At 34.6% G+C, this 22,954-nt stretch overlaps 1 protein-coding gene across 6 annotated transcripts in view; it reads right to left on the reverse strand.

Moving 5' to 3' along the window:
• Positions 1 to 4,953: 4,953 nt before the first annotated feature.
• Positions 4,954 to 22,954, reverse strand: part of LOC126745561 (uncharacterized) — a 34,969-nt gene continuing 16,968 nt past the window's right edge. Inside the window, exons 3-14 of one of the 6 annotated variants that reach the window (XM_050453450.1) lie at positions 16,483 to 16,513; positions 16,367 to 16,430; positions 16,263 to 16,317; positions 16,072 to 16,201; positions 15,918 to 16,013; positions 15,605 to 15,827; positions 15,297 to 15,551; positions 6,247 to 6,524; positions 5,732 to 5,787; positions 5,437 to 5,482; positions 5,138 to 5,288; positions 4,954 to 5,080 (exon numbers count right to left, since the gene is read on the reverse strand). In XM_050453450.1, the coding sequence (XP_050309407.1) occupies positions 5,169 to 5,288; positions 5,437 to 5,482; positions 5,732 to 5,787; positions 6,247 to 6,524; positions 15,297 to 15,551; positions 15,605 to 15,827; positions 15,918 to 16,013; positions 16,072 to 16,201; positions 16,263 to 16,317; positions 16,367 to 16,430; positions 16,483 to 16,513 (1,354 nt within the window). In that variant the 3' untranslated portion in view covers positions 4,954 to 5,080; positions 5,138 to 5,168. Of the gene's footprint in view, positions 5,081 to 5,137; positions 5,289 to 5,436; positions 5,518 to 5,677; positions 5,788 to 5,836; positions 6,016 to 6,246; positions 6,525 to 15,296; positions 15,552 to 15,604; positions 15,828 to 15,917; positions 16,014 to 16,071; positions 16,202 to 16,262; positions 16,318 to 16,366; positions 16,431 to 16,482; positions 16,514 to 22,954 lie in introns of those variants that run through there. The other 5 variants (XM_050453448.1, XM_050453449.1, XM_050453447.1 and 2 more) reach the window with 5 other exon arrangements.

The following is a 22,954-nucleotide window of genomic DNA, read 5'->3' on the forward strand; positions in this document are numbered from 1 at the left end:
GAACCGAAGAAAATCCCTGTCATCTGGGTGTATGCTAAGCTGTAGAAATGCTTTCCGAATGTCTGATACTACCCCAATTCTTTGCTGCCGAAACCTCAGTAAAATATTTGAAATCATTTCGATCAAATTAACCCCCTTTTCAAGGCACTGGTTTAATGATGGACTGTCCTTTTCTCTGGCCGAAGCGTCGAATACCGGTCTTATCTTTGTGGATGAGTTTAATTTGATTACGGGCCTATGAGGTAGGTAATGAGCCTTTGAACTTGTTTGATCTTCGCAAACCTCCTCAATGATGTTCTCACTTTGCCAGTCCTTAAAAACCTGATCATAGAGTTCGTAATAACCATCCTTCGTGACTTTAGTGATGGTATTATCCAGTCTTTTCTTAGCAATGCCATAATTACTGGGCAATGCTGGATGTCCTTCCAGCCATGGAAGTCTAACCTCGTATCGTCCTTCGGCGTCGGTTTTAACAGTCTCTAGAAACAATGCTTTTGCTGCCAATGCCGTCTCCTCCCGAGTTTTTCTTTCCACTGGATCGCTTATGCCTAGTACGTCAAGTTCCCAGAGGTTTGAAATGGACGCGTTATTAACAAAAAGCGAAACGGCGGACATAGACAAAGTGTCCTTTTGTTCAACTGGTATTTTTCCCATCAAAACCCAACCTAACAGAGTTTCTACAGCTACCAGTCCACATCTCAAAATGTGTCTCTTGCCTGTGTATAATTTACCCGCTATATCAGATCCTATTAACAGTTCAATAGGGCCAGAATTATGTGAATCTGATATCTTGATGTTCAGTGTTCGTAACTCTTCCATCCAAGGACCATTGAATACAGAATCCACTCCACTGCATATGACGGGTTGATCCAGTGCCTCGAAATTACAGCTGTAGTTGTTGTGACTAAGAGTGACGTCATAACAGCAATGGACTTGCGGTAACTCAGTGCCTCCAAACAAACCATGAATAACGTTAATTTGCCTCTTCGATTGGTAACCCAAAAAATCAGCCGTCGATTTTAAAAGATAAGTTTTTTGGGAACCGGTATCGATCAGCGCACGCACGTACTTTGATTTATTCGCGCCCTTAACTTTTACCTGCAAAGTTTGCAAAAATACGTGTGTATTAGAACTATTTGCCAGAGTCTGATTTACGTTTTGTACTACACTTTCCATAACGTCCTTTTTCTCAGAGCTGTTCCGACCAGAGCTGTACTGACCCGAGCTACAAGATGGAAGTTCAGGACACATTAAAGTGACATGGGATTTGCTGCAAACTATACAATTTAAGCGTGCTCGACACTTTCTAGAAAAATGACCCAGTTTTAGACATCGAAAGCATGCACTATTTTTTGACAAAATATCCTTTTTCTCCTCACGACCTAATTTCTGCGCCTTAAAACAATTGCTGCTCTCATGAGAATTTTGACAAAAAATACATTTTGTGGTTCCATCTGAATTGATTAAGCCCATCGCGGTTTGAAATTTTGGCTCAAAATCCTGGCCTGCTTTATTTGTTTGGTAACCACCCCGTTTAACATCCTTATGAACAGTGCTTCGCAAATTAAAACCTTCTGTTGCTAAAGAAACATGTTGCTCATTATCGACTTCCAATTTTAGAAAATTCATGAGGCTTTTAAGTCGATTTTCGATTGTAGTAAGACCTGTATTATCCAGTGAAACCTGCAAATTTATACCAGTGTCTCCGATATCCGGTGTCCGTTGCCAAATTCTTAACAGCTCTGGCGGTAAGCAAGACTCGACCAACGGAAATAGCATCGCGGCGTATTTATCGGACGTAATACCGAGGGTTTCTAAGGCCCGTAGCTGAGTTTCCAGTTTATCATACAAACGAGTTATGTCTAATCTATTGCCAGACGAGGTATTGTGTATAACTAATTTAAGTAACTCGCGCACATAAACTTCTACCTGGAGGTCTTCCCGACCGAACCGCGCTTGAAGACACTCCACCATTTTACTATAGTTACTTCCGGTAGCGGGAAAACTTTCGACTAGTTGCCTTGCCCTACTGCCTTGAACCGTCGCCTGAATTAAATATTCGACCTTGTCGTTGTCGTCTATTTCCAAATCATTGTGAACCTTTTGAAACTGAGACCAAAAAGGCAACCAGTCTTTGATATTTCCATCAAATTTTTTCAACTCGAGAATAGGTAACTTAAATTTACGCCTACCTTGTCTGATGCTGTGGCTAACACTACGCTCCGAATTTACCTCTTCATCTGGATCTGCCTTTACCCTAGGCTGTAAACATTCCTCACATTGAAGACTCAGATCTGTATACCTTTTAACATATCCATCTGCACCCTCCATTTCTGCTAGTAAGTCTGTCTCTGCCGTGTCATCCTTTTCTAACATAAGAGCATAAATATCCCCGTCAAGTCTCTTTAGATCCTCAATTTTCTGTTTTACCAATTCTAAAGAGACCGTAATCAAACGCTCTTTTCCTTCCGGTGATGACAAAAGACCCTCTAACTCACCAGCGGTCTTGGTAAAGCTGGTGCGGAGTACTCTCCGACTTTTCTTTTTCTGATCCATTGCTATGCACTGTATACTCACTGTTAATCACCTAAACCGCGTTCACCAGTCCAGGGCGACAACGCGTCGGACCGATTGCCCGGTGATCAAGTAGGGTAGCCAAAATATGTCCGTATACACTACAAGATTAAACACAACCCGTAAAACTGCCAGTCCTGTCACGGTCGCCAAAATGTCGGGTGCGTATTGATGTAAAACTACCCGTCGTACACAATACGCGGTTCGGTCCAATAATAAAAGCCAAAAACTTTAGATAAAAAAAAAACACTTATATTATCAAACAAAAATCAGGCAGTTTTAAGATGGTTAAAGACTATGTAATGTATGAAAATTAAATAAAAATCAGAAAAAGCAAAAAACCTATTAACCCGGCCCCGAGAATATAAAACCAACCGAAATAATAAAATAAAAACTGATAGCTCTGACAGACGTCAGACAGGATGACGTGACATCTTCATTAGCTAACGCAGCATAGGCTCTTTTCAGAATCACCTCTTTTTTTTTATCTTTTGACCCCTTTTTCAAATTTTTTTCACTGGCGTTTCTTCCGAATTATTCTAAAAACATATTTTATTTTTGTTTCCAAATACAGAAAACGAATGGATGGAAATCGGAAAGGAGTTGGAACAAAGATAGAATTTTCCAAACTATGGCGGTGCGATTGACGGGAAGCATATTCGAATCAAATGCCCACCCAAAAGTGGATCATATTACTACAACTATAAACATTTTTTTAGTATCATATTGATGGCTATCGTAAACGCAAATTATGAGTTTATTTACGTTAACGTTGGAACAAATAGACAAATGTCCGATGGAGGAGTTATCGAACAGATATCATTTTATAAAAAATTAAACGAAGAAACCTTAAATCTACCAAAACCAGAGCAAAATGTGGAAAATTTGAAATATGTTTTTGTTACTGATGATGCATTTGGACTGCATAAGAACATCGTGAAACCGCAAAATTAGCTAACATACGAGCAAAGAGTATTTAATTACCGTTTATCACGTGCCAGGCGCATTGTGAAAAATGCTTTTGGGATAATGGCAAGTAGATTTAGAATTTTGTCAACAGAGATAAGAATACCTGAAAAAGTTGATAAAACTGAACTAGCTTGTTGCATACTTCACAATTTCTTAAGGAGAGAATACAGAAACAGGTGATAGTGTATATGAAGAATGAAGGAATGAATCTCAGTTGATTCACGGGCTAAAGAATACGAACAGCAAGAATTGCACAAATGATGCCAAACAAAATAGATGTAATTATATGAATTATTTTAATACAATTGGTATTGTACCTTGGCAAAATAAAATGTTGTAAGTGTTGTTGTTGTTGATGTTGTTGTTGTTGATGTAAAATGTAGAAATATATATAATTAATCAATAGTTACCTCCGTCAAGTCTTCGTCTTCATCGCTTATATCATTCGAAATATTTTTTCCAGGTTTCCTCCTGATCTGCTCTGAAGAGAAGTAAGTTGTAATAACATAAAGTTGGTTCATTTTGTTCAGCTTCATCACCGCCCATTCCGGATTTAACATATTTTATTTTTTTCAACTCTCTTCGGAAGGAAGAACATAGAGATAATATTTTTTTCTTTACAGCGTTCTTAGCCGCATTTTCGATACCAAATCGTTGGTACACGTACATAATGCGGAATAACCCTTCTCTTTTAGAAGTCGATTGGAATACTCGAGAGACTGGATTTTCCACAATGCATTATGTTCTTTATAAATATTAATAAACTCTGTTATAAATTCAACTTCATTATGTTTTTTTAACACATCCTGCATTTATTTGTTGTTAGCTATCATACACAGGACAGCAAACAGCAAGCGCAACAACAAGCCCAACAAAGATTTCAAATCAAACTGAAAACCGCCGAACCGCCGTCATCGTGTTGCGCTCGCGGTGGTGCCAAACACCGATTGGCGAACATACGGGGAGCGCAACCATGTTGTACCATGGCTCAAGTTAGGACTTTCGAAGGATCCAACAGTTTGCCACTGGAATTATAGACACTTGACATATAGCTACTATTAGAATTTTAATAGTGAAAAAAAGGTAAAAGGAAGGAACACATTCTCATTCTGAGCTTTCCTCATAGACTACTCACGACGAGAAGGGCTGCATGGATTTTTTAAACTTTAACATACTTTTATGGGTGCCAGATTGAATGTACTAAGGTCTCTGAGTAATGGGCAATTTTTAAGTTTTTGAGGATTCCATAGCATACATTCGTCCTTTAGAATACTGAAGTCTGTGACTTTTTGATAAAAAAAAATTTTCTTAGTGTTATTTATAGAAAACTAAACGACTGTCAAAAACCGTCTAAATAATCCTAAAGCAGGAAACATCTATATTTTATAGGTTTATAGAGAAACTAAATGATTAAGAACAAAATTTATTTAAATTTTAAGATAACAATTATTGTAAAAATTAGGCACAGCAAAAAGTCCAGGTCTTTATAAACGTTGCTATAAATAATGATGGGCAGCTAATTCGGTCCTGCTTTATTCTAAAAAATATATATTAGCTATTTTATTTGCTTATAATGTTAATACAATTTTCTTACCCCGTAGTATTCGTTTTCAGATAAAATCTTTTCATATCGGGCTGCCACTCCTTTCAACGGGGGTTCCATGTCGTGAATTAGACGATACACTTCCGACTTCTGAAGATAGTCGAGATTCTTTGCCGGAGGCTGGTACTTCAAGAAATTGATGCTGAAACAAAGAGAAATTACTGTAAAGTATAAGCTTATACAATTAGGATATTAAGAACAACTAGTAAACTAGCAAATTACCATCATCTGCATAGGTTTCTACATGATAGTACACTGAGAAACCCAGCACAAACAAAATAAATACTTACTATCTTATGTTGGACCTTGCTGGGCACCATACAACAGTTTGACTCTCTGGAACTGCACACAATAAAAATCATGCCAGACAACTAAAATAAAAAACGTTCAACAAGTTTTGCACATCATAAACAGAAGACAAGCTTTTAGAAGCTTTCGAACTATAATATATAATAAATCCATATAATTATGTAAGGATAAATAAATATAATGAACTAAAACAATTATATAGGGATAAACCCATGTGTACTTAACTTTTCGCTAGCTTCTGTTTATGTGCAGCCAACATTTATTCCAACATTATACCTGTAGATTGGTTTCTCCTTATTTCCCCAAGGCCATATCCTGTTCCAATGGTTGACCTGAAAAGACAAACCATCTTAAAAACAGCATACTGATATAGGTGCCTACCCTTTCGTTTTTCCCACAATCACTTCCGAAAACTCGTCAAGGGTTTTGCAAATTTTTTCATCGGACATTTTGGTAGTTTTTGGTTTTGGGGTAGCGTCGTTGGGATCGATCCATTTCGTTCCACCCGGAAGAACTATCGGACGTTGCGGCCAGTCCATTTTGTTTCTTTCTTCTTGTAACTATAGTGTCGTTACAGCGCAGTTAGAAATGTTTATAAAACTAAGTTGTTTATCAGTGTTGCCAATTAACTCGTGCCAAGACATTGCAAAGGTCAAAAGTGTGTTGTTATTCGCTTTTGACCTTTAAACTTAATAAATTATTAACATTCCGGTTAATTATACTTAAGTCGTAATTAATTTCCAATTACTAAGCTATATATACAGTATTATAATTAAGTGTAAAATACTTGCCTTTTGTTTTTTTGCCAACAATTGCTCCTCCCTAATTTTAGCTTCTTTCTCTTCCTCGGTAAGGCCAGCATAGGGATCAATCACTTCTGCTTCCCTTGTTTCTTCAACATCGGTTTTCATTTCTTCTGCCCTATTAACATCGGGCATTGCAGATTCCTCATTTATTGCTTCATCTACCTCGAACTCTTCCAAATTTGGCTGATCTTCATCTTCAATTCCGTTTTCAGTTATATCATGTTCTGCGTTTTCTGACTCGGTTAAGTTTTCCTCGGCTGCATCTGTAAAATATATATTTTAGCCTTTAAGTGAATTTTAAAACATATTATTTATTAAAAGCAAACGATGATATTATTAAATAATAATATTTATCTCAGAGAATAGCTCAAGAAATAGTCAATACCGCAACGGTCACGTAAATATTTTTTGAGTCAATTTTGGGTTTGCGAAAACAAATAAAACACACAGTCACGGTCTCGCAACGTAAACAGGCCTTTAAAAGCCATATCACAATCTTCACACTACATAAATAAAAGTTTGAGTCCTTTTTATGTAGATGTTTAACAAAAAATATCTTTCTTTAACGTCCTTTAACCATAGTAAATATTAGTTAGAGCTATTGGATTATTCATTACTGAATATACCCGTAATCAAGCAACCTGTATATGGAGTGTTATTCGGTAATGGACTGTATGAATAAATATTTAGTCTGAGTGTTCATGAGGCAGCATCTAAGCAACTGTGTTGATGAGCCTTTTGCTGCTTTAATGAGCCAAAAAATTTAATCTAGCACTAATTTAAGGATAATGTGGTATTTTAGCGAAAAAGTCATTAGAAATATAAGTATTTTAAGAAAAATATTAGCCATAATAAAATTCTTATTTGTTTTAATTATCTGACGAAAAAAATCTCGTTAGAAATCTATAGTTAAGAATATATTTTAAATTAAACTAAGAGTCAAACAGGTTATAACACTAGTTGCATTCTGCATAAAGCGACTAAACGCCACGATAGTTTGCATACGTCAATTAAACGCCATGATACTGGTGCTTGGTTGAGTAATGCAAATAGCAGCTAAGTTTGGTAATTGCATCTGCGAGCAAAATGAGTCAAACTTGACAGATGTCACGTGATCTGGCAAAGAAAAATAGTTAATATATCACATGATATCTGTCAAATTTTGATCATTTTTCTCGCAGATGCATTTGCAAACTTAACTAGCAAATATCAACTGTCGTTTTTTGAGTGACGTGAAGAGGTTATGTTCATGAATATTAATCGTTAATATTGATTCAATTCAAAATTAAAAAAAAATGTTGAACCAGACTGCTATTATACTTAAACGCGCTTGTGAAATAAATTTAGATGTAAGTGGATACCCAACTATCTACTGTGAAGTAGTGCTACTATGAAGTATTTTAAACCTTTGTTTTTATTTCTTAGAATCAAGAAAATGTTCGGTTCATTCGCGATGGATTCGAACAATTCTTTTGACAATCGTGCAAATAATTATTGTCAGGTTGCTTTATTTATCTAACTTAAATTATATATTTTACTTCTTATAGTATTTATTCGAAATTAACCTTAATGCGCATAAATGTATATGCAGATCGTGTTATCGTGAGTTACGTATTACGCAAAATAATGGCAACACCGCTTGGTTGCGGCTTGCAGGCGGCGGAATTTTTCGTATTTATTTTTTGAACCGGGAGTCAGCAGACCTCACTTTGCTGTGTTACTACACGTTGCACTAATGAGATTTGTTTTCAGTGACATTTGAGAATAGACCGATTCCTTGTGAAAAAACGGTTTTAAATGTGGTTACAAATTTTGAGACATCTTTTTGTCTTCAAGATTGTAAAAAATGCCACACAAAACGTCAAGAACCACCTGTTGAAGTGGTCCAGGATATATTAGAACGGCGGGAAGAAATGGTTTGCAGTGCCCTAGAACTTGATTCGACACGGTCCACTAGAAGTGTTGGAGAGGAACTGGGAATGAGCAATAAAACTGTTGCTTATATCTGGAAAAAAATATGGGAACAAATGTTTCAAGTATTTAAAAACTCAGGAAATATTTCCTGAAGACCAGTGGCGAAGAATGGAATTTTATGAAACCAAGATGGAAAAGGCAAATGAAAACGAATATTTTTAAAAAAATATTTTGTAAATCTTCTTTTCCATTACATGGCAAAAACAATTCTTCCATTGTTCGTTATTGGTCTCAGAAAAACGAGCACAGAAGTTTTTAGTTTCGTACCCAGTATCCTCAGAAATTGAATGTTTGGGCAGGTATTTTGGGCGACAATGTTATGAGGCCATTTCTTATTAATGGCACTTTAAACGCCCAAAAGTACCTTGAGTTGCTGCAAAACCAAGTTCTTTCTGCCATTCAAATCCTACCGGATGTAGATCTGGGATCGGTTTATTTTCGGCAAGATGGCTGTCCTGCTCATAACGCGGCTAGGGTAAAAGAATTTTTAACAAATACTTTTCCTAACCACCTTATTAGTGGGACTGACGATATTAAATGGCCTCCTAGATCTCCAGATTTGTCTCCAAATGACTTTTATCTGTGGGCTTCCCTTAAGCAGACCATTTACAAGCATGAATTTAGTAGGCCAACAAAATTAGAGGAGTTGCGATATAAAATTGTCGAAGGTGCCAATTCCATTTTACCTGAAACTCTTTTGGAGGTACGAAATAGCTTTTACGATAAGTTAAGTTTTTGTTTAGCGAAAGAAGACGGTTTATTTGAGCCTTTTATTTAAAAAATGACATGTTGTAAGTTTGTTTATTAGAGTTTTATTTCTGTTTTTTTATTATATTTTTATCAGAGTTGATATTTTATTTTTTATTAGAATAACGCTTTAATTTTCATTATGCAAAACACAGCATATTTAACATTTTAAGATTACAATTCTATGCGGATTTTACACATTGTCATGTCTGTAAAACCCGCATTAGAATAAATATTTTAAAAATGCCTGGATTTTCCTAATATTTTTTTTGCCTAATATTTTGGGACATTTTATCGCCAAACGACACAGCTCCCACGAAAGTCAGATGTTTACTAATCCCACAAAATATACCCCCTATAAGGGGGTATATTTTGTGACTAATCCCGTACTCGGGCCGGCCGGCCGGCTCTGTCGCAGGCGCTCGTACACGCGCGACGTTGCAAAATTTCGCCTCTATGCGGTTTCCTATAAGTAACGAACGAAAACACGATCTGTTGTTTAATTTTGTTCATTGTTTTGTCAATTTTTGAAATTGCATTTTTGTTTTGTTTTTTTAGCTTGTAGGATGCTTGTACACAAGATTATTCTTACGTAATATAGCACATTTTCTTTCTTTCTTTCTTTCTATAAGGAATGAAAGCTAAGAAAATAGCTTCACAGTCCGGCAACGCTGTAGTGATTAGTTTGATTCTCCTGAATAGGTTGTGTATCAAATGTCAATAATTTGAGAGTTTTTATAAGCGTCAACGTTCCTAAATTAAAGGAGGCTATTAGGTAAACAACTTTAAAACAGTGTTATGTTTTTAATCGTTATATTTTTTTATTTAATACAGAAATAAAGTAAAAATATTTTAGATCAATATAAAAGTGATTAGTCCGTGATAATACTCTAGTATACTTTTAATATTTGTGTCCATAAGTCAATAGAAGCAATAGGAAAATCGTGGTCCATATAAAACGTAAATTTTCGTTTTTTTTGTTAAAAAATGGCTCATCCAAAAATTTTTTTGTTTTAGTTTAATGGATTTAAGGTAAGCTTCCTAAACATACCAAAAAAATTAAAAAATCGTTGGGTCTTAAATTGCTCAATCACCCGAAAAATTTATTCTCCCCATTCCGTCACTCTGTCTGTCTGTTGGCGCTATAACTCAAAAAATACCTAACCAATCGTGAGTGAAATTTTGTACAACTATTATGTAGCAAAGGGTGAAGAGCCCTATTCTTTTTCAATTTTTCACCTTTTACCCCTCGTTAAAAGAAAAAGATTGAATGGCTTGTAATACTTCGTTTTAAAATTTATTGAATATAGTTTGTAATAAAGATATGATTAGATTTATCTCCCCTCACCCCTAGAAGTTACCCCTTTAAGCAGGAAAAAAATTAAAGGAAGCTTCTACCTTGTAATAACTCATTTTTAAGCTAATTGAATATTGATAACAAAAAAATAAATTTTAGCTTTCTACTTCTTCATCCTTAAAAGTTACCCCTTTAAACAGAAAAATATTAAATGGGAAGTTTCTAGCTTGTGGTACCTCATTTTGACTAACCATAGCTAAATGAATATGAAATTCAAATTATATTTATAGCGAGGGAAGTATTGGGTAATCAAAGTTATCGATTTTTTAAATTTATTTTTAGCCAAATCCTGGTTTTATTGAAGTTCAACTTGATCAGTTATCTTTAACAGCTTGTTTGCCTCCAAATTCTTCAGTAGTAGTAGCACAGATTTAACTAGCTACGCTCGAGCGTAGCTAGTTAAATCTGTGGTAGTAGGCAGTGAACAGGTATAATAGAAAAATAGATTTATTTTGTTAGTAAAAAAGCATTATATTTTTACACACGATAGATAAAAACCCGGCATACTCTTTGTCGGCTCCAAATTAACGTCACCGTTTAAGATTTAATTTATACAGGGTGTTTCAGAACTAGTGGATCGAACTTCTAGGGGTTATTCAGTGCCACAGTAGAAAATTACACAGCCACATTTGAGTATAGGGACCTATGTCCGGAAAAGTGTCATTACAGCTCTACGGTCCTAAAACGCGTTAAAATTTAGAAAGATAATGAATTGCCTAAACTGGATTTAATGCATTTAAATTGTTGCCTTTTGTACATGTTTTACATGTACATCATACATTTCATCACAATAATTATTTAAATGTACCGGCGCGTGTATGTTGTTATCTTTAAAAATTATAACAGAGATTGTTTTTGGATCTGCATTCCTTAGTCGTGCTATTTTAATTGTGAACTTGAATTGAAAAATCAATCAAGAACTGGCGGATATGCATTTGGCATACAAAGTAATAAGCTTCAAAGTATGAGCGGCATAACGGTTGTATTAAGAACGTTATCCCAAACGGCAGCATCTGGGATAAAAAAAGTTTATTCATCTGCGGCTCTTTGAGACAAGCATGTTTAAAACCAACTCGCATGAAGCGGAGAACACACATAGGCGATCGCGACTACGATCGCGATGGCAAAGTTTACTGAATAAAATATTTTGTATTTTATTGATATATTTTTATATTGTATTTTATTCAGTAAACTTTGGCGATGGCGATAGCGATGCAAATCGTGATCGGTGGTGTAAGTGAACAGACATATTGCGATTGCGATCCAGTTTATACCAAAAGTGAAAAATGTGTAGTTTAGAGGAAGAGGCACTCATTCTTGCTATATTATTAGAGGAAGAAAATTGTACTAATGAAACAAGAAAGTAATTATATAATCTTATCTTTTATTTGTTTTTTTTTTAAGTAGTGCATATTTTTAATAACCATTTAAAATAGACGTCACACGCTAAGTAATATAATTTAAATTATAGAAGAACTACATTTAGGGAACCTATTGGACCAATAGAACGGCTAGCAGTTACATTAAGGTAATTGAATGAGCATTTATATTTTATTCTTATTTTTTATTAAAGTGTTTTACAACAGCTAGATTACATATTGCAATTACATATGCGACGTTTAAATCGGTGTATTCAGGATGGAGGAAGATATTTTAAACAATTATTGTGATAATATCATGTACAAAAGGCAAAACTGCATTAAATCCTGTTTAGGCAATTTATCGTCTTTCTAAATTTTAACGCGTCTTAGGGCTGTAGTTCCGTAGTGACACTTTTTCGGACATGGGTCCCTGTACTTAAGTGCTTTCTACTGTTGCACTGAATAATCCCTAGAAGTTTGATCTCATAGTTCTGAAACACCCTGTATATTATATTTAAGGTTTATAGTTTATGTTCTACTTTTTAATGCGTTTAAAAAGATATTAATTTTTAATTATGATTGTTACTATAATTTTTTTTGGGTTTAGGAAGAACTTCAGAGTATTGATTCGCCAAAAATTTTTATTAAACTGCTACCTCCAAAATTCACAGAAGAACTCTCAGAGAGTAGTGATAGTAGGGATGATGTGAAAACGAATGTTAAAGAGCCTGAAAGATGTATTGTAGAAACTTTGGCAGAAGAAGGACTTTCATTACATGAACACATTGAAATCGAAGAAGTAAATGAATTTCAAGATGAAGATGAACAACAACCTCTAGAAGAAAAGCAGAATGAAAATAAAATCAAGGGCCGGCCAAATATGGGTAGGAAAGGAAAGTTTTCTGGGCAAAACAAAAATATTCGAAAAATGAAAAATATCCAGCATAAAACAGATTCACTCAAAATGGAAAACTAAAAAGAACAAAAGAATTTCGATAATTTCTGTGCAAATACGAATGGTTACAAAAGTAAGGGTGGAAGCAGTAAAATAGGAATATCATTTTTTATGCTCTCATGATGCACAGCGGTCTCTAATTTGTGCAATGGTATCTGAAAATCTAATAAAAAGAAAAAGGGTTAAAAACTCAAATAAAAAAACTATTGAAGGCAGTATATTAGTAGTATCCATGGAGTGAAAGTCTGCGAAATATTTTTCCTTTAAACGTTGAGAATTTCTATTTCAAAGGTTAATACTTGTATTAAATTTAAAAAAAGAGTTGAAGAAGTAAAAGATATGAGAGGAATCATTAGAGGCGGTAAAAGCAAAGTATCAAGAAGTTATCCAAAATATTAAATAATTTTCAAAGTACAACTCACATTATAGAAAAGAACAGACAAGTTGCATGTTTCTACGTTCGGATACTACATTAGGCGTTATGTATAACCTGTATAAGGAGAGCTCAGAGAGCCCAGTCTCATTTGAAAATATAAAGAAATTTTTTTAAGTAATTTTAATCTAAAAAAAAAACAATTAAAAAAAGACACCTACGTACCTGCAAAAAACTAGAAGTTTTGAAAAATATGGCAAATCTTGAAGGACAAAATAAGTACAAGATGGAAAAACAAAATCATTTAACTTTAGCTAGTGAGATGAGGAATGCAATGAAGGCAGACAGAAAAGGGGCCGAAGGATGGTCTTTGATATGGAAAAAATTTTACCTTTTCCTCGTATACCAACAAGTAGTGTTGTTTTTTTATAAAAGGCAGCTAGGAAAAATAATAAAAGAAAAAGAAAAAGTAATAAAAGGCATTGTTACATATAGTTGGAAGGTATTGCAGGTAGATGCGCTCAAGAAGTGGGTTCCTGCTTAATTCGGCATGTAATAGAAAATGCTGATATGGCTGCTTGTAAAAATCTGATTTTGTGGTCAGATAGCTGATGTGGTCAAAATCGCAACATAAAAATGACTTTATTATGTAACGTTCCGATTTTTAACATTTGGTCAAACTTATCTACCCAATGTCACAGATTTTGAAGATATCGAATGAGTATTAAAACTACAACAAAGACTAAATACACCTGATGATTATATAAAATATATCAACAAATTATGCAGAAAAAAAAATCCACTTGTGATCCATAACATGGAAAAAGAACATTTTGTTTTTTTGCTGCTAATATAGGAAAAACAGATTGTTAATTGAAAAGTAGATATGACAAACAATAAAATAAATTAGCTCTAATTTAGAGAAATTGAAATTCGAAAGAATAGACCGTTCAGAATATTTGTCAAAACTTCTCTTAAAGATGAAATTCACCAAGAAATTAATGTAGAAAAGTCAAAAAAACAGATTTAAAAATTTACTTCAAAATTTATGGCCAGATGGAAAGCCTATTCCAGGGAAAAAACTGGAAGGCATAAAGTTTTTGTTTCCTCTGATTCCAAAAGATAGTAGGTGATCCAACTATTGAGGATGACTTAGAAGGATATGATGGGCAACCGGATGTTGACGTTGAAAATGGGCCAGTAATAGAATTTTTTAGGTAATCGTTAGTTGTTATTAAGAAACTCTAGTTTTATTTGTGAAGTTTTTCAAGGTATGATACACCTGCGCAGTTAGTAAATAAATTGGTTTAATTTTACTGTAATTTTGTTTAGTTTAAAATAAAAAGTGCTTTTACATGATTTTCTAAAAGATCTGTAATAGTTTTAGATAATCACTTTATATTTTAAGTCAGTCTTTCTAACAAAATTTGCAGCTCTTCATAAACTACCTTAATGAAAAGTAAATAGAAAAGTATATGAAAAGTAAAAAGAAAATACATGGCTTTTCACAAACGCGCTAAAATATAGCTAAAAATAAAACAGGTAAACTAGGCAAAATTTTTCACCATAGCTTCTAAAATTTATAATTTTTTGCTAAAAGCTTACATAGTATAATTTGAAATACCGCCTTGAATATATCGATTGTTAAGGTCATTTGAAACTTTATTGTGTTTTCCCACAATTGTTATTTTGGCGCTTGGTAGCGTTATGCATAAAAAAAAGTGTAAAATATACCTATAAGTATTTGAATTAATTCAAGAGCCTGGAATAAGTGTATTATTTAATCAAATGCCTGTAATAGAGCAACATCAATAATCAAAATCGCCTTCTATTTGATACAATCCTTAAAAAATTAATTTAAATTACTAGAAATTGCTTGAAAAAAGTTGTGTGATATAAAATACTTTTTATAGTAACTTTTAAATGTTATATTTAATGATCATAAAATAATATGAAATAATTTTAACATTAGACAGCATTTTGGTGCTTAAACTTAATTAAGGTAAGGCAAATATTTTTATTTAAATAAATATTAACAATAGGATAAGGTATAAACTAAAAGAAGGTAAAATGGGAGACCAAGTAGTGAGGTTGAAGCAAACATTAACTGAAGTTGGTGAACCTAAAATTTTAGTCGAATATTTTAAAAATAGTGTGTTCTTTTTTTGCCTACCTTAAAATTCACTAAATATGTCAACTTTAATTGTAAAAAAATGCTTTAAAAAAAAGTACTAAAATATCAAACATCAAGAATAAAAATAAATTTACCTTCTTCTCCTGAGGATTTATCACATACATTATCCACATTCTCTTCGCAATTCTCATTCTCGTCTATCGTACTTAGCTTATCCAAAGCAATTTTATTGAGTTGTTCCGTTACCGCTTCTAAAGTAACCTGAATAGCTGAAGGTAGCTGAGATAAGAGCAATAGTTGCTTTTGTACTGCAGCTAGCTGCTCTGCTAAGGATTGCGAGGACTCGCATACAACAGGCTCAATATGAATATCAATTGGCTTAGGCTTCACTGTGACAGTCATAAAATAGTTAAGAGAAGTTTAAATAATTTTTTATACTCACAAATTGGCGTAGACTTATGTTCTGGTGAAGAAATCTCATTCGAAGAATCCGATCTAAGAGTATCAAAATCATCATTGCCCTCCTCGCAAATTTCTACAGTAGTTTCTTCAATTATTTTTACTGAGGTCTCCATTTCTATTTCGCTCGGTAGTGGTAAATCAATCGATTCGGAAGATTCAGTCATAGAAGCTATTGAAGATTCTCGAGATATTTCGACTTCTACCTTTAAACGTGGTAATTATTAAGATATTACTTAAACTGGGTCGAAGAAAAGTGAAAATACTGTCGTGTATTATTAATTTATTATGCATACCACGTTGGGCTCGAACTTTACGGTTTTCTTGTGATTTAGTACATCTTTGGGGTCTCGTCTAGGTTGTTTTACTATCTTGACTTTATATGGTTCTGCCTAAAAAAAGATATAAATCGGTAAGTTTGTTGAGTGATGGTTAAATAAAAAATAGTACAATCTTTTGTACTGGGACAGCCTGTGCCTTTGGTACAGGATTCTTGGGTTTGACTAAAAACGTCGACCACTTTTTTTTCTTGCCTCCAGTTACCTTATCACCTTTTTGAGGTTGTACCAACTGCTCTTGCCTGTAATCCAATATATTTGTTAGTTAATTAATAATTTATTTTTTTTAAACTTATTTCTTACCCTGATAGATTTTCTAGAACAGGTGATGGTGTGACCCGGGTTTCTTTCTTTATGCCTATCAAACGAAATTTAAAAGATTTATTTTAAAAACTTTAATACATTACCTTCAAGTTGTTCAGCTAAAGATTCTTTAAGTATATTTTCTATTTCGCTATTAATGTCGTCCTCCTAATAAATAATATTCAATTAAAACTTGTTTAACTAGAAGAATATCTCTTACCGTTGGCACTGGGATATCAGAAAACAATCCTCTGAAACAAGTAAGTTAGTCATGTAGAAAGGCTTTTTTATATATAGTGGGTTGTTTACGCCACATATTAAATTTTTTAAATATTATTTTAGAAATAATTAGTACATCTTTTTTTGACGATATAATATTGTATTTTAACACTTGCACTTTAGTGAGTAGGATTCATTTAATTTTAGATTATTTTTCAACCTTTATTATTCTTAAGACTTCTTATTCTTATGTAGATAATATAGAACATTAAAAGTAGCAATTACATTTCCATAACTATGGGGAAGGAAGGTAAAGACTTACAAAATCTCTTGGCAAAAAACTATTATCACAGCCGACTTTACTCAAGCCGCGAAATGATAACATCGGCAACATGGCTTTCTGATCCGTTTTCATTTCAGTTCTCATGGGACTTAATGAGAATTGTTTGAATTACTCTTTTAAATTTGAGTTTTTAAGTGATATTTCGGAAAGGAAGGTGAATGTAGTTATTATTAAGAACTTATTAAGTTTTAGTAACATCTCCCAGCCAGTATCGGTGTGTTATATACTATAAAAACAGTGATAAATGTTTATAAAGATAAACACCTTGTTTATAAACAGAAACAGGTGGAGCCGGCCGGCATCTTAAGTGGGTCATTGTGCTATTTATCGATTTTCAAGTTTATTTTACATATCACTTTTAAGATTTTTGTGTTGTGCTCTTATCTGTGTGATTTGGGATTTTTTGTGAATATCTTGTATTCCACTAAAACTAGAAACTTATGCCTAAGAGCCAAGGCTAATGCTTTATTCACATCAAAAAATTTAGGTTTTGTTTTATTTATAAACATATTTGAAGGAAATCTGGTAAGGAATACCCATAGTATTAGTAAGTATAGGTAAATAGCTAATGTAAATTAGCTTTATTTATATATAAAGGGTTAAGGGAAAAAAGCAGGTAAGTCAATTTTTTGATTTTTTGACATACGCCTTAAGTTTTACTATAAGGGAAAAAAAGCAAGTAAGTCAAGCGAAAAGAGAAAAAAACCAGGCAAGTCAGTAATTATTATGAAACGCCGCCGCCGCCATTGCCACCTGGCACGGTTCCTGCTAACGCATTATTAGTGCGTCAACAGCGTTTAATTAAAGCCGTTAGATTGTTTTTCGTTTACTATTGTTTCGTTAGTTTTATATCATCTGTTTAGCTTTGTGTTTGTGACTATACCGTAATGTCAAGCTCGGACGAAAGTGATAAACTTCATAGTGAGCCAAAAAAAAGGAAGAAAACTGGTCGGATATCTGATGTAAACAAAAAAATTAAGACTTGCGACACATGAAGCTGGTCCCCCTTGCCATTGCAAACGATTTAAGTGTTATGATTCAATCTCTGAACATAACAGAAAAGAGATATTACGCTACTTTAACCAGTTCCAATCCCACGATGAACAAAATATGTACCTCGCTGGGCTAGTTACTGTAGGACACGTAACACGAGAGACGACCCCGAAAGAAAGAAGAGGAGGCGAAGTTGCGTGATGCTAGTTTTTCGTATAGAGTTCGAGTCACCGACGAGGCGGGAAATAAGGTTGATATTACTGTATGTGCAAGGGCATTTTGTTCATTAAATGGCATTAGCAAAAATCAGATTTACTATGTGCAGAAAAGTTTAAAATCAATGGGTTGTGCACCTAAGGATAAAAAGGGTAAGCATTCTAAGGAACACAGACAGCTAAATAGGGTCACTGCAGCTCTGGTTGAGAACCATATCAAAAGTTTTAAAAGTCGCCAGAGTCATTATAGCCTTAAAGATTCAGGTAAAACTTATTTGCCAAAAAGTCTAAACATAAAGAAAATGTATAAACTATTAATATATGTTAAATCAAAGCCAAAAAGTTTATAAAAACACCCGTTTTATTACTTTTAATAATAACAACTCAAAAAGAACGACTTAAACTTCTCCGACCCGATTCGAAGACTGCCTTCCGTCGTAGCTTCCTCGTAGTAGGTTGCGCGCCTCGTGTGCGCGCAATTGTATTTGCACACCACTCGGTCATTTGATAATCCTGACATAGCAGAATTATAATGGCATTTAACACGGCCATTCTGATCTCGAGGCGTCCTCGCATCGTTTTCTGAAATTAGAAAACCACAAACAGAACCTTTGTAATTCTCTATTTTTTTTTTTAATAATTTTATGTGCAAAAATTTCAATTTTCATACCTAATAATGGGATTGCCATTATTATTACTTTTTTTTTTTTTTTTTTTTTTTATAATGGGTTTGCCATTATACTTTACTTTTTTTTTTTTTTTTAAATTATTTGTTACTTTCCATAATGGGATTGCCATTTTTTTTTTCTATTAATGGGGTTGCCACTATTAATCCTCTTTTTTTTTAGATAGGATTGCTATTATCAGTTAAAAGAAGTATTTGCATACTCTCATTATTTATAAAAATCACACACATTTTTTTTTTTTTCTATTAATGGGATTGCCATTAATAATACATCACTTTTTTTTTTTTTTTTTTTTTATCATAATGGGATTGCCATTATTAGTTTATTAAAGTATTGTAGATATTCTAACATACTTTACTACTATATATTGGGAATGCCAGGCATTTATAAAATTATTTTTACAATTAATGGGATCGCCATTATTAATTTATTAAAGTATTTTAGACATTCCAAAGTACTTTAATTAAAAATCACAGGTACCACTATTCATTGCTAAATGTGCGCACCACATTTGAATAGTATGACTACTTCTTACCAAAACATTTGTTTATGTAAAGTTACAATAAAATCAAGTTTACTCACTTTATTTACGTTGTTGAAGGCCATGGTCGTAGTTGTTCATGAGCGGCAACAGTCGTTCGCCGTCCTTGCTTATGCAGCACATATCTGTCATTAGGTAGTATAGTACGAACAGTATATGGCCCTCTATATTTCGGTTTCAGCTTTCCTCCGCCTGCCAGCTGAGAATCTTCCACAGCCACAAGATCCCCAATTGCAAACAATTTCGGCTTATAACGCAAGGCGTTAAAGTGCTGCGCTCGCTGTTTGGCGCTATTTTCCAGACGTACTTGAGCTTCGGCCACGGCCTTGTCGGGATCAACAAAATTCTCAGTCGACGGTGCGTCTGATAAAAACTGCTGCGTAGCCAATAGTCTCGGATTTATTCCGAAGTGTAGCACTTTAGGCGAATGACCGGTGATTGAATGAACAGTGGAATTTAAGTTATCTTCTATAGCAGAAATTACGGTGGTCCATGTTTTTTCTTTTTCGGCTGTAAGGGTCGCTCTCATTAGATTAAATATTGTCCTCATGACACGCTCGACTTGACCATTGCCACGAGGAACACCTGTAGCAATGTGATGTAATTCAACATTTTGCTCACTCAGGAAATTTCGAAACGTGATCGAAGTGAATGCAGCTGCTCTGTCAGCGATTATTTGTTTTGGCGTACCAAGTTCATTGAAAATAGACATTAATGCACAGATGGAATTTTCTGAGTTTTTCTTTGGAATCGGCATTAAACGGCACAGCTTTGAAAATGCATCAATTACTACTAAAATTTGCGTACACCCATTTGATTTAATCAATGGACCGGCATGATCAATGTGCCATGTGTGTAAAATATCATCAGGTTTATTGCCATGTTGCCACAGTCCTGCCCTACGACCAGTATGAGATTTCCCTAGCACACAAGCCCTACAATTTTTGATGTATTTCTTCAAACATTGGCCCATTTTGGGCCAAAACAAATCTTCTCGCATCTTAGAAATGCATTTATTCCACCCTATATGTGACGATTCGTCGTGGTATAGACGCATTGTTAGAAGTCTTGCAGCAACGGGTACATAACACTTTGGAGCCTTTGTGTTAGTTACAACAAGATTATTTATGACAGTATAATAAGTATTAATATTCGGGTCATCATATATTTGGGAACAGAAAGCATCATTTAACTGAAATTGTCGTAAAGTGCTTACCTCTGATATTTTACTGGCCTTAAGGGTCTTTAATGCACACACTTTTAGGGTAGTTTCGTCGTCTATGGGATTCCGACTTAAATAATCCACGTGTCCCATTTTCTTTCCAGGGCGATATTCTAGTGAAAAATCGTAGTCTTGAAGTTTGACCCACCAACGTGCAACACGAGGATGTAAGTCTTTCTTTAAAGCGGTAGCACGAACTGCATTACAGTCAGTGTATATTGTAAAATGTACACCATACAAATACACTCTAAAGTGTTCAACAGCTTCAACAATCGCGAGCGTTTCTAGGTTATACGAATGATACCGGGCCTCGTAATCAGTCGTACGGCGACTAAAGTAAGCTACAGGGCGAACAACACCATTTTCGCTCTGCAAAAGAGCAGCTCCAAGTCCCACGGCACTAGCATCGGTATGCAACTCGCAATTTAAACTAGGATTATAAATTCGTAAAATAGGCGAACTGGTCAGTTTGTTTATTATGAATTGTCTTGCATTTTCACACTCAGGGGACCATATAAACACACTATTTTTCTTTAACAAAGCCGTTAAAGGAGCAGCTAGCTCTGCAAATCCTTTAATAAATCGGCGAAAGTAACTAGCAAGTCCTAGAAATTGTCGTACACTTTTAACGTCTGTTGGAATAGGCGCTTCAGTTAAAGCATTTATTTTACGTGAACTAGGACGCACTGATCCTGCACTTAAAATAACACCGAGATATTCAGTTTCTTTGGCAAAAAATTTACACTTTTCATAGTTTAAGGCAAACCCACAACTCGACAAAGCATTAAGTACCTCCTCCAGATTTTGTAATCCTTCCTCAATACTAGTTGATGGAACCAGTACGTCATCAATATACACAAAGGCCTTAGTTTCCTTTAAATTACCCAGGGCCTTGTCGATGGCGCGTTGGTATATTGCCGGTGCGTTAACATACTCAAAAGGCATTCGATTAAATTCGTAGTGTCCATCTGGTGTAATGAAAGCCATAATGTGCCGTGATTTTTCTTCAATTTGCATTTGATAAAAGCCAGCTTTCATATCCAGTGTAGTAAAAAATTTTGCATCGCAAAGAGAATTTATTTGGTCTTGAACATGGGGCAGCGGATACCTTTCTTTAACTACCTTTTTATTGATGTCACGTAAATCCACGCACATTCTAACTTCACCATTCTTTTTTGACACTAGAACTATAGGGCTTGCATATTCTGATCGGCTTTCTCGAATTATATTGGCACTTAAAAGTTCATCAATTATTTTTTTAACTTGCAATCGTTCTTGGTAAGCTAATCTTCTTGGACGGTATGCAACTAAACTATTGTCCTTTAAATTAATTGTCATTTCACCTGTAGTAATATGATCAGGTGTTTTATTGCCGTAAAGCAGTAAAAGACTCTCGATCTGCAGCTTTAATTTTTCTTCCAAATCAGGCTGATTAATTCGAATACTGTTTACATTTCTTATACACATTATTTTAGACTCCCTAGGTAAAATACAATGTGATAATTCAAGCCCGTAAGCACTTTTCTCAATTTGTAAACACGGTCGACTCATAACGTCCCATCCAATAATAAGGTCAATGCCGTCTGGAATAACACTATCCGGCACGATTGCATACGTAATCTCTAAAGTCAAATTCGGTAAAACGGTTATTAGGTTACAAACACCGTCAGCATAAACAGTTTGGGCCCCAAACCCCGAAAACCCTCGAACTGTACCGTCTTTTTTAATTATCGCGTTTATTGTTTTTACCACTGAATGTTTTATTATCGATTCGTCGGCACCACTATCAATAAGATAAGAAAAAGAAGACACACTGTTTTTGCATAATAATGTCGCCATTGGTGTTGTATTCAGATGGCGTCATTTTTTAAGCAAAAAGGTTTTCTTAGGTTTTCCATTTTTATACCAGCAATTTATTTCGCTATGGCCAATTTTTTTGCAATGACTGCACGTTGGGATTTTAGATGAACCAGCCATATCATGCTGAATTTGCATTGACGATTCTTCTTTATTATTGCAAGCATCTTGATGGTGTCCCTGACGTCCACATTTAAAACAGGATCCTTTAAGTGCCCTGTTAAACTTTTCAGGCTTTTCCTCTATACGGAATTTTTTTCTGGGCAAATTTTCAGCTTCAAAGGACCGTTTGGTAGTCCGGCGTGCGTCGAAGTCACTAAAGATTGTCATGACTTCTCGGTCAGATTGCGGTAGCTGAATATGCAGCGCAGCACGTGCTTCTGCGTGGTCCAACCCATATTCAACCATACTCAAAATTGTGTTCCACGGTAACTGTTCATAAAATCTGTTTATACTTCGAATTTTCTTGTTTCCGTAATCACACAATGAATCACAATCACGGCTTCTTAGTGTGGCAGCTTTAAATGCCCGAACGCCAGGTGACTCTTTGTCTGGGAAAGCAGTGATGAGATCAGCGCAAAAATTTTCCCATGTTCGGCGAATGGGTCTCCAGTCG

The sequence above is a fragment of the Anthonomus grandis genome, chromosome 16 (genome assembly GCF_022605725.1).
Source record: "Anthonomus grandis grandis chromosome 16, icAntGran1.3, whole genome shotgun sequence".
Classification (NCBI taxonomy): Eukaryota; Metazoa; Arthropoda; class Insecta; order Coleoptera; family Curculionidae; genus Anthonomus; species Anthonomus grandis.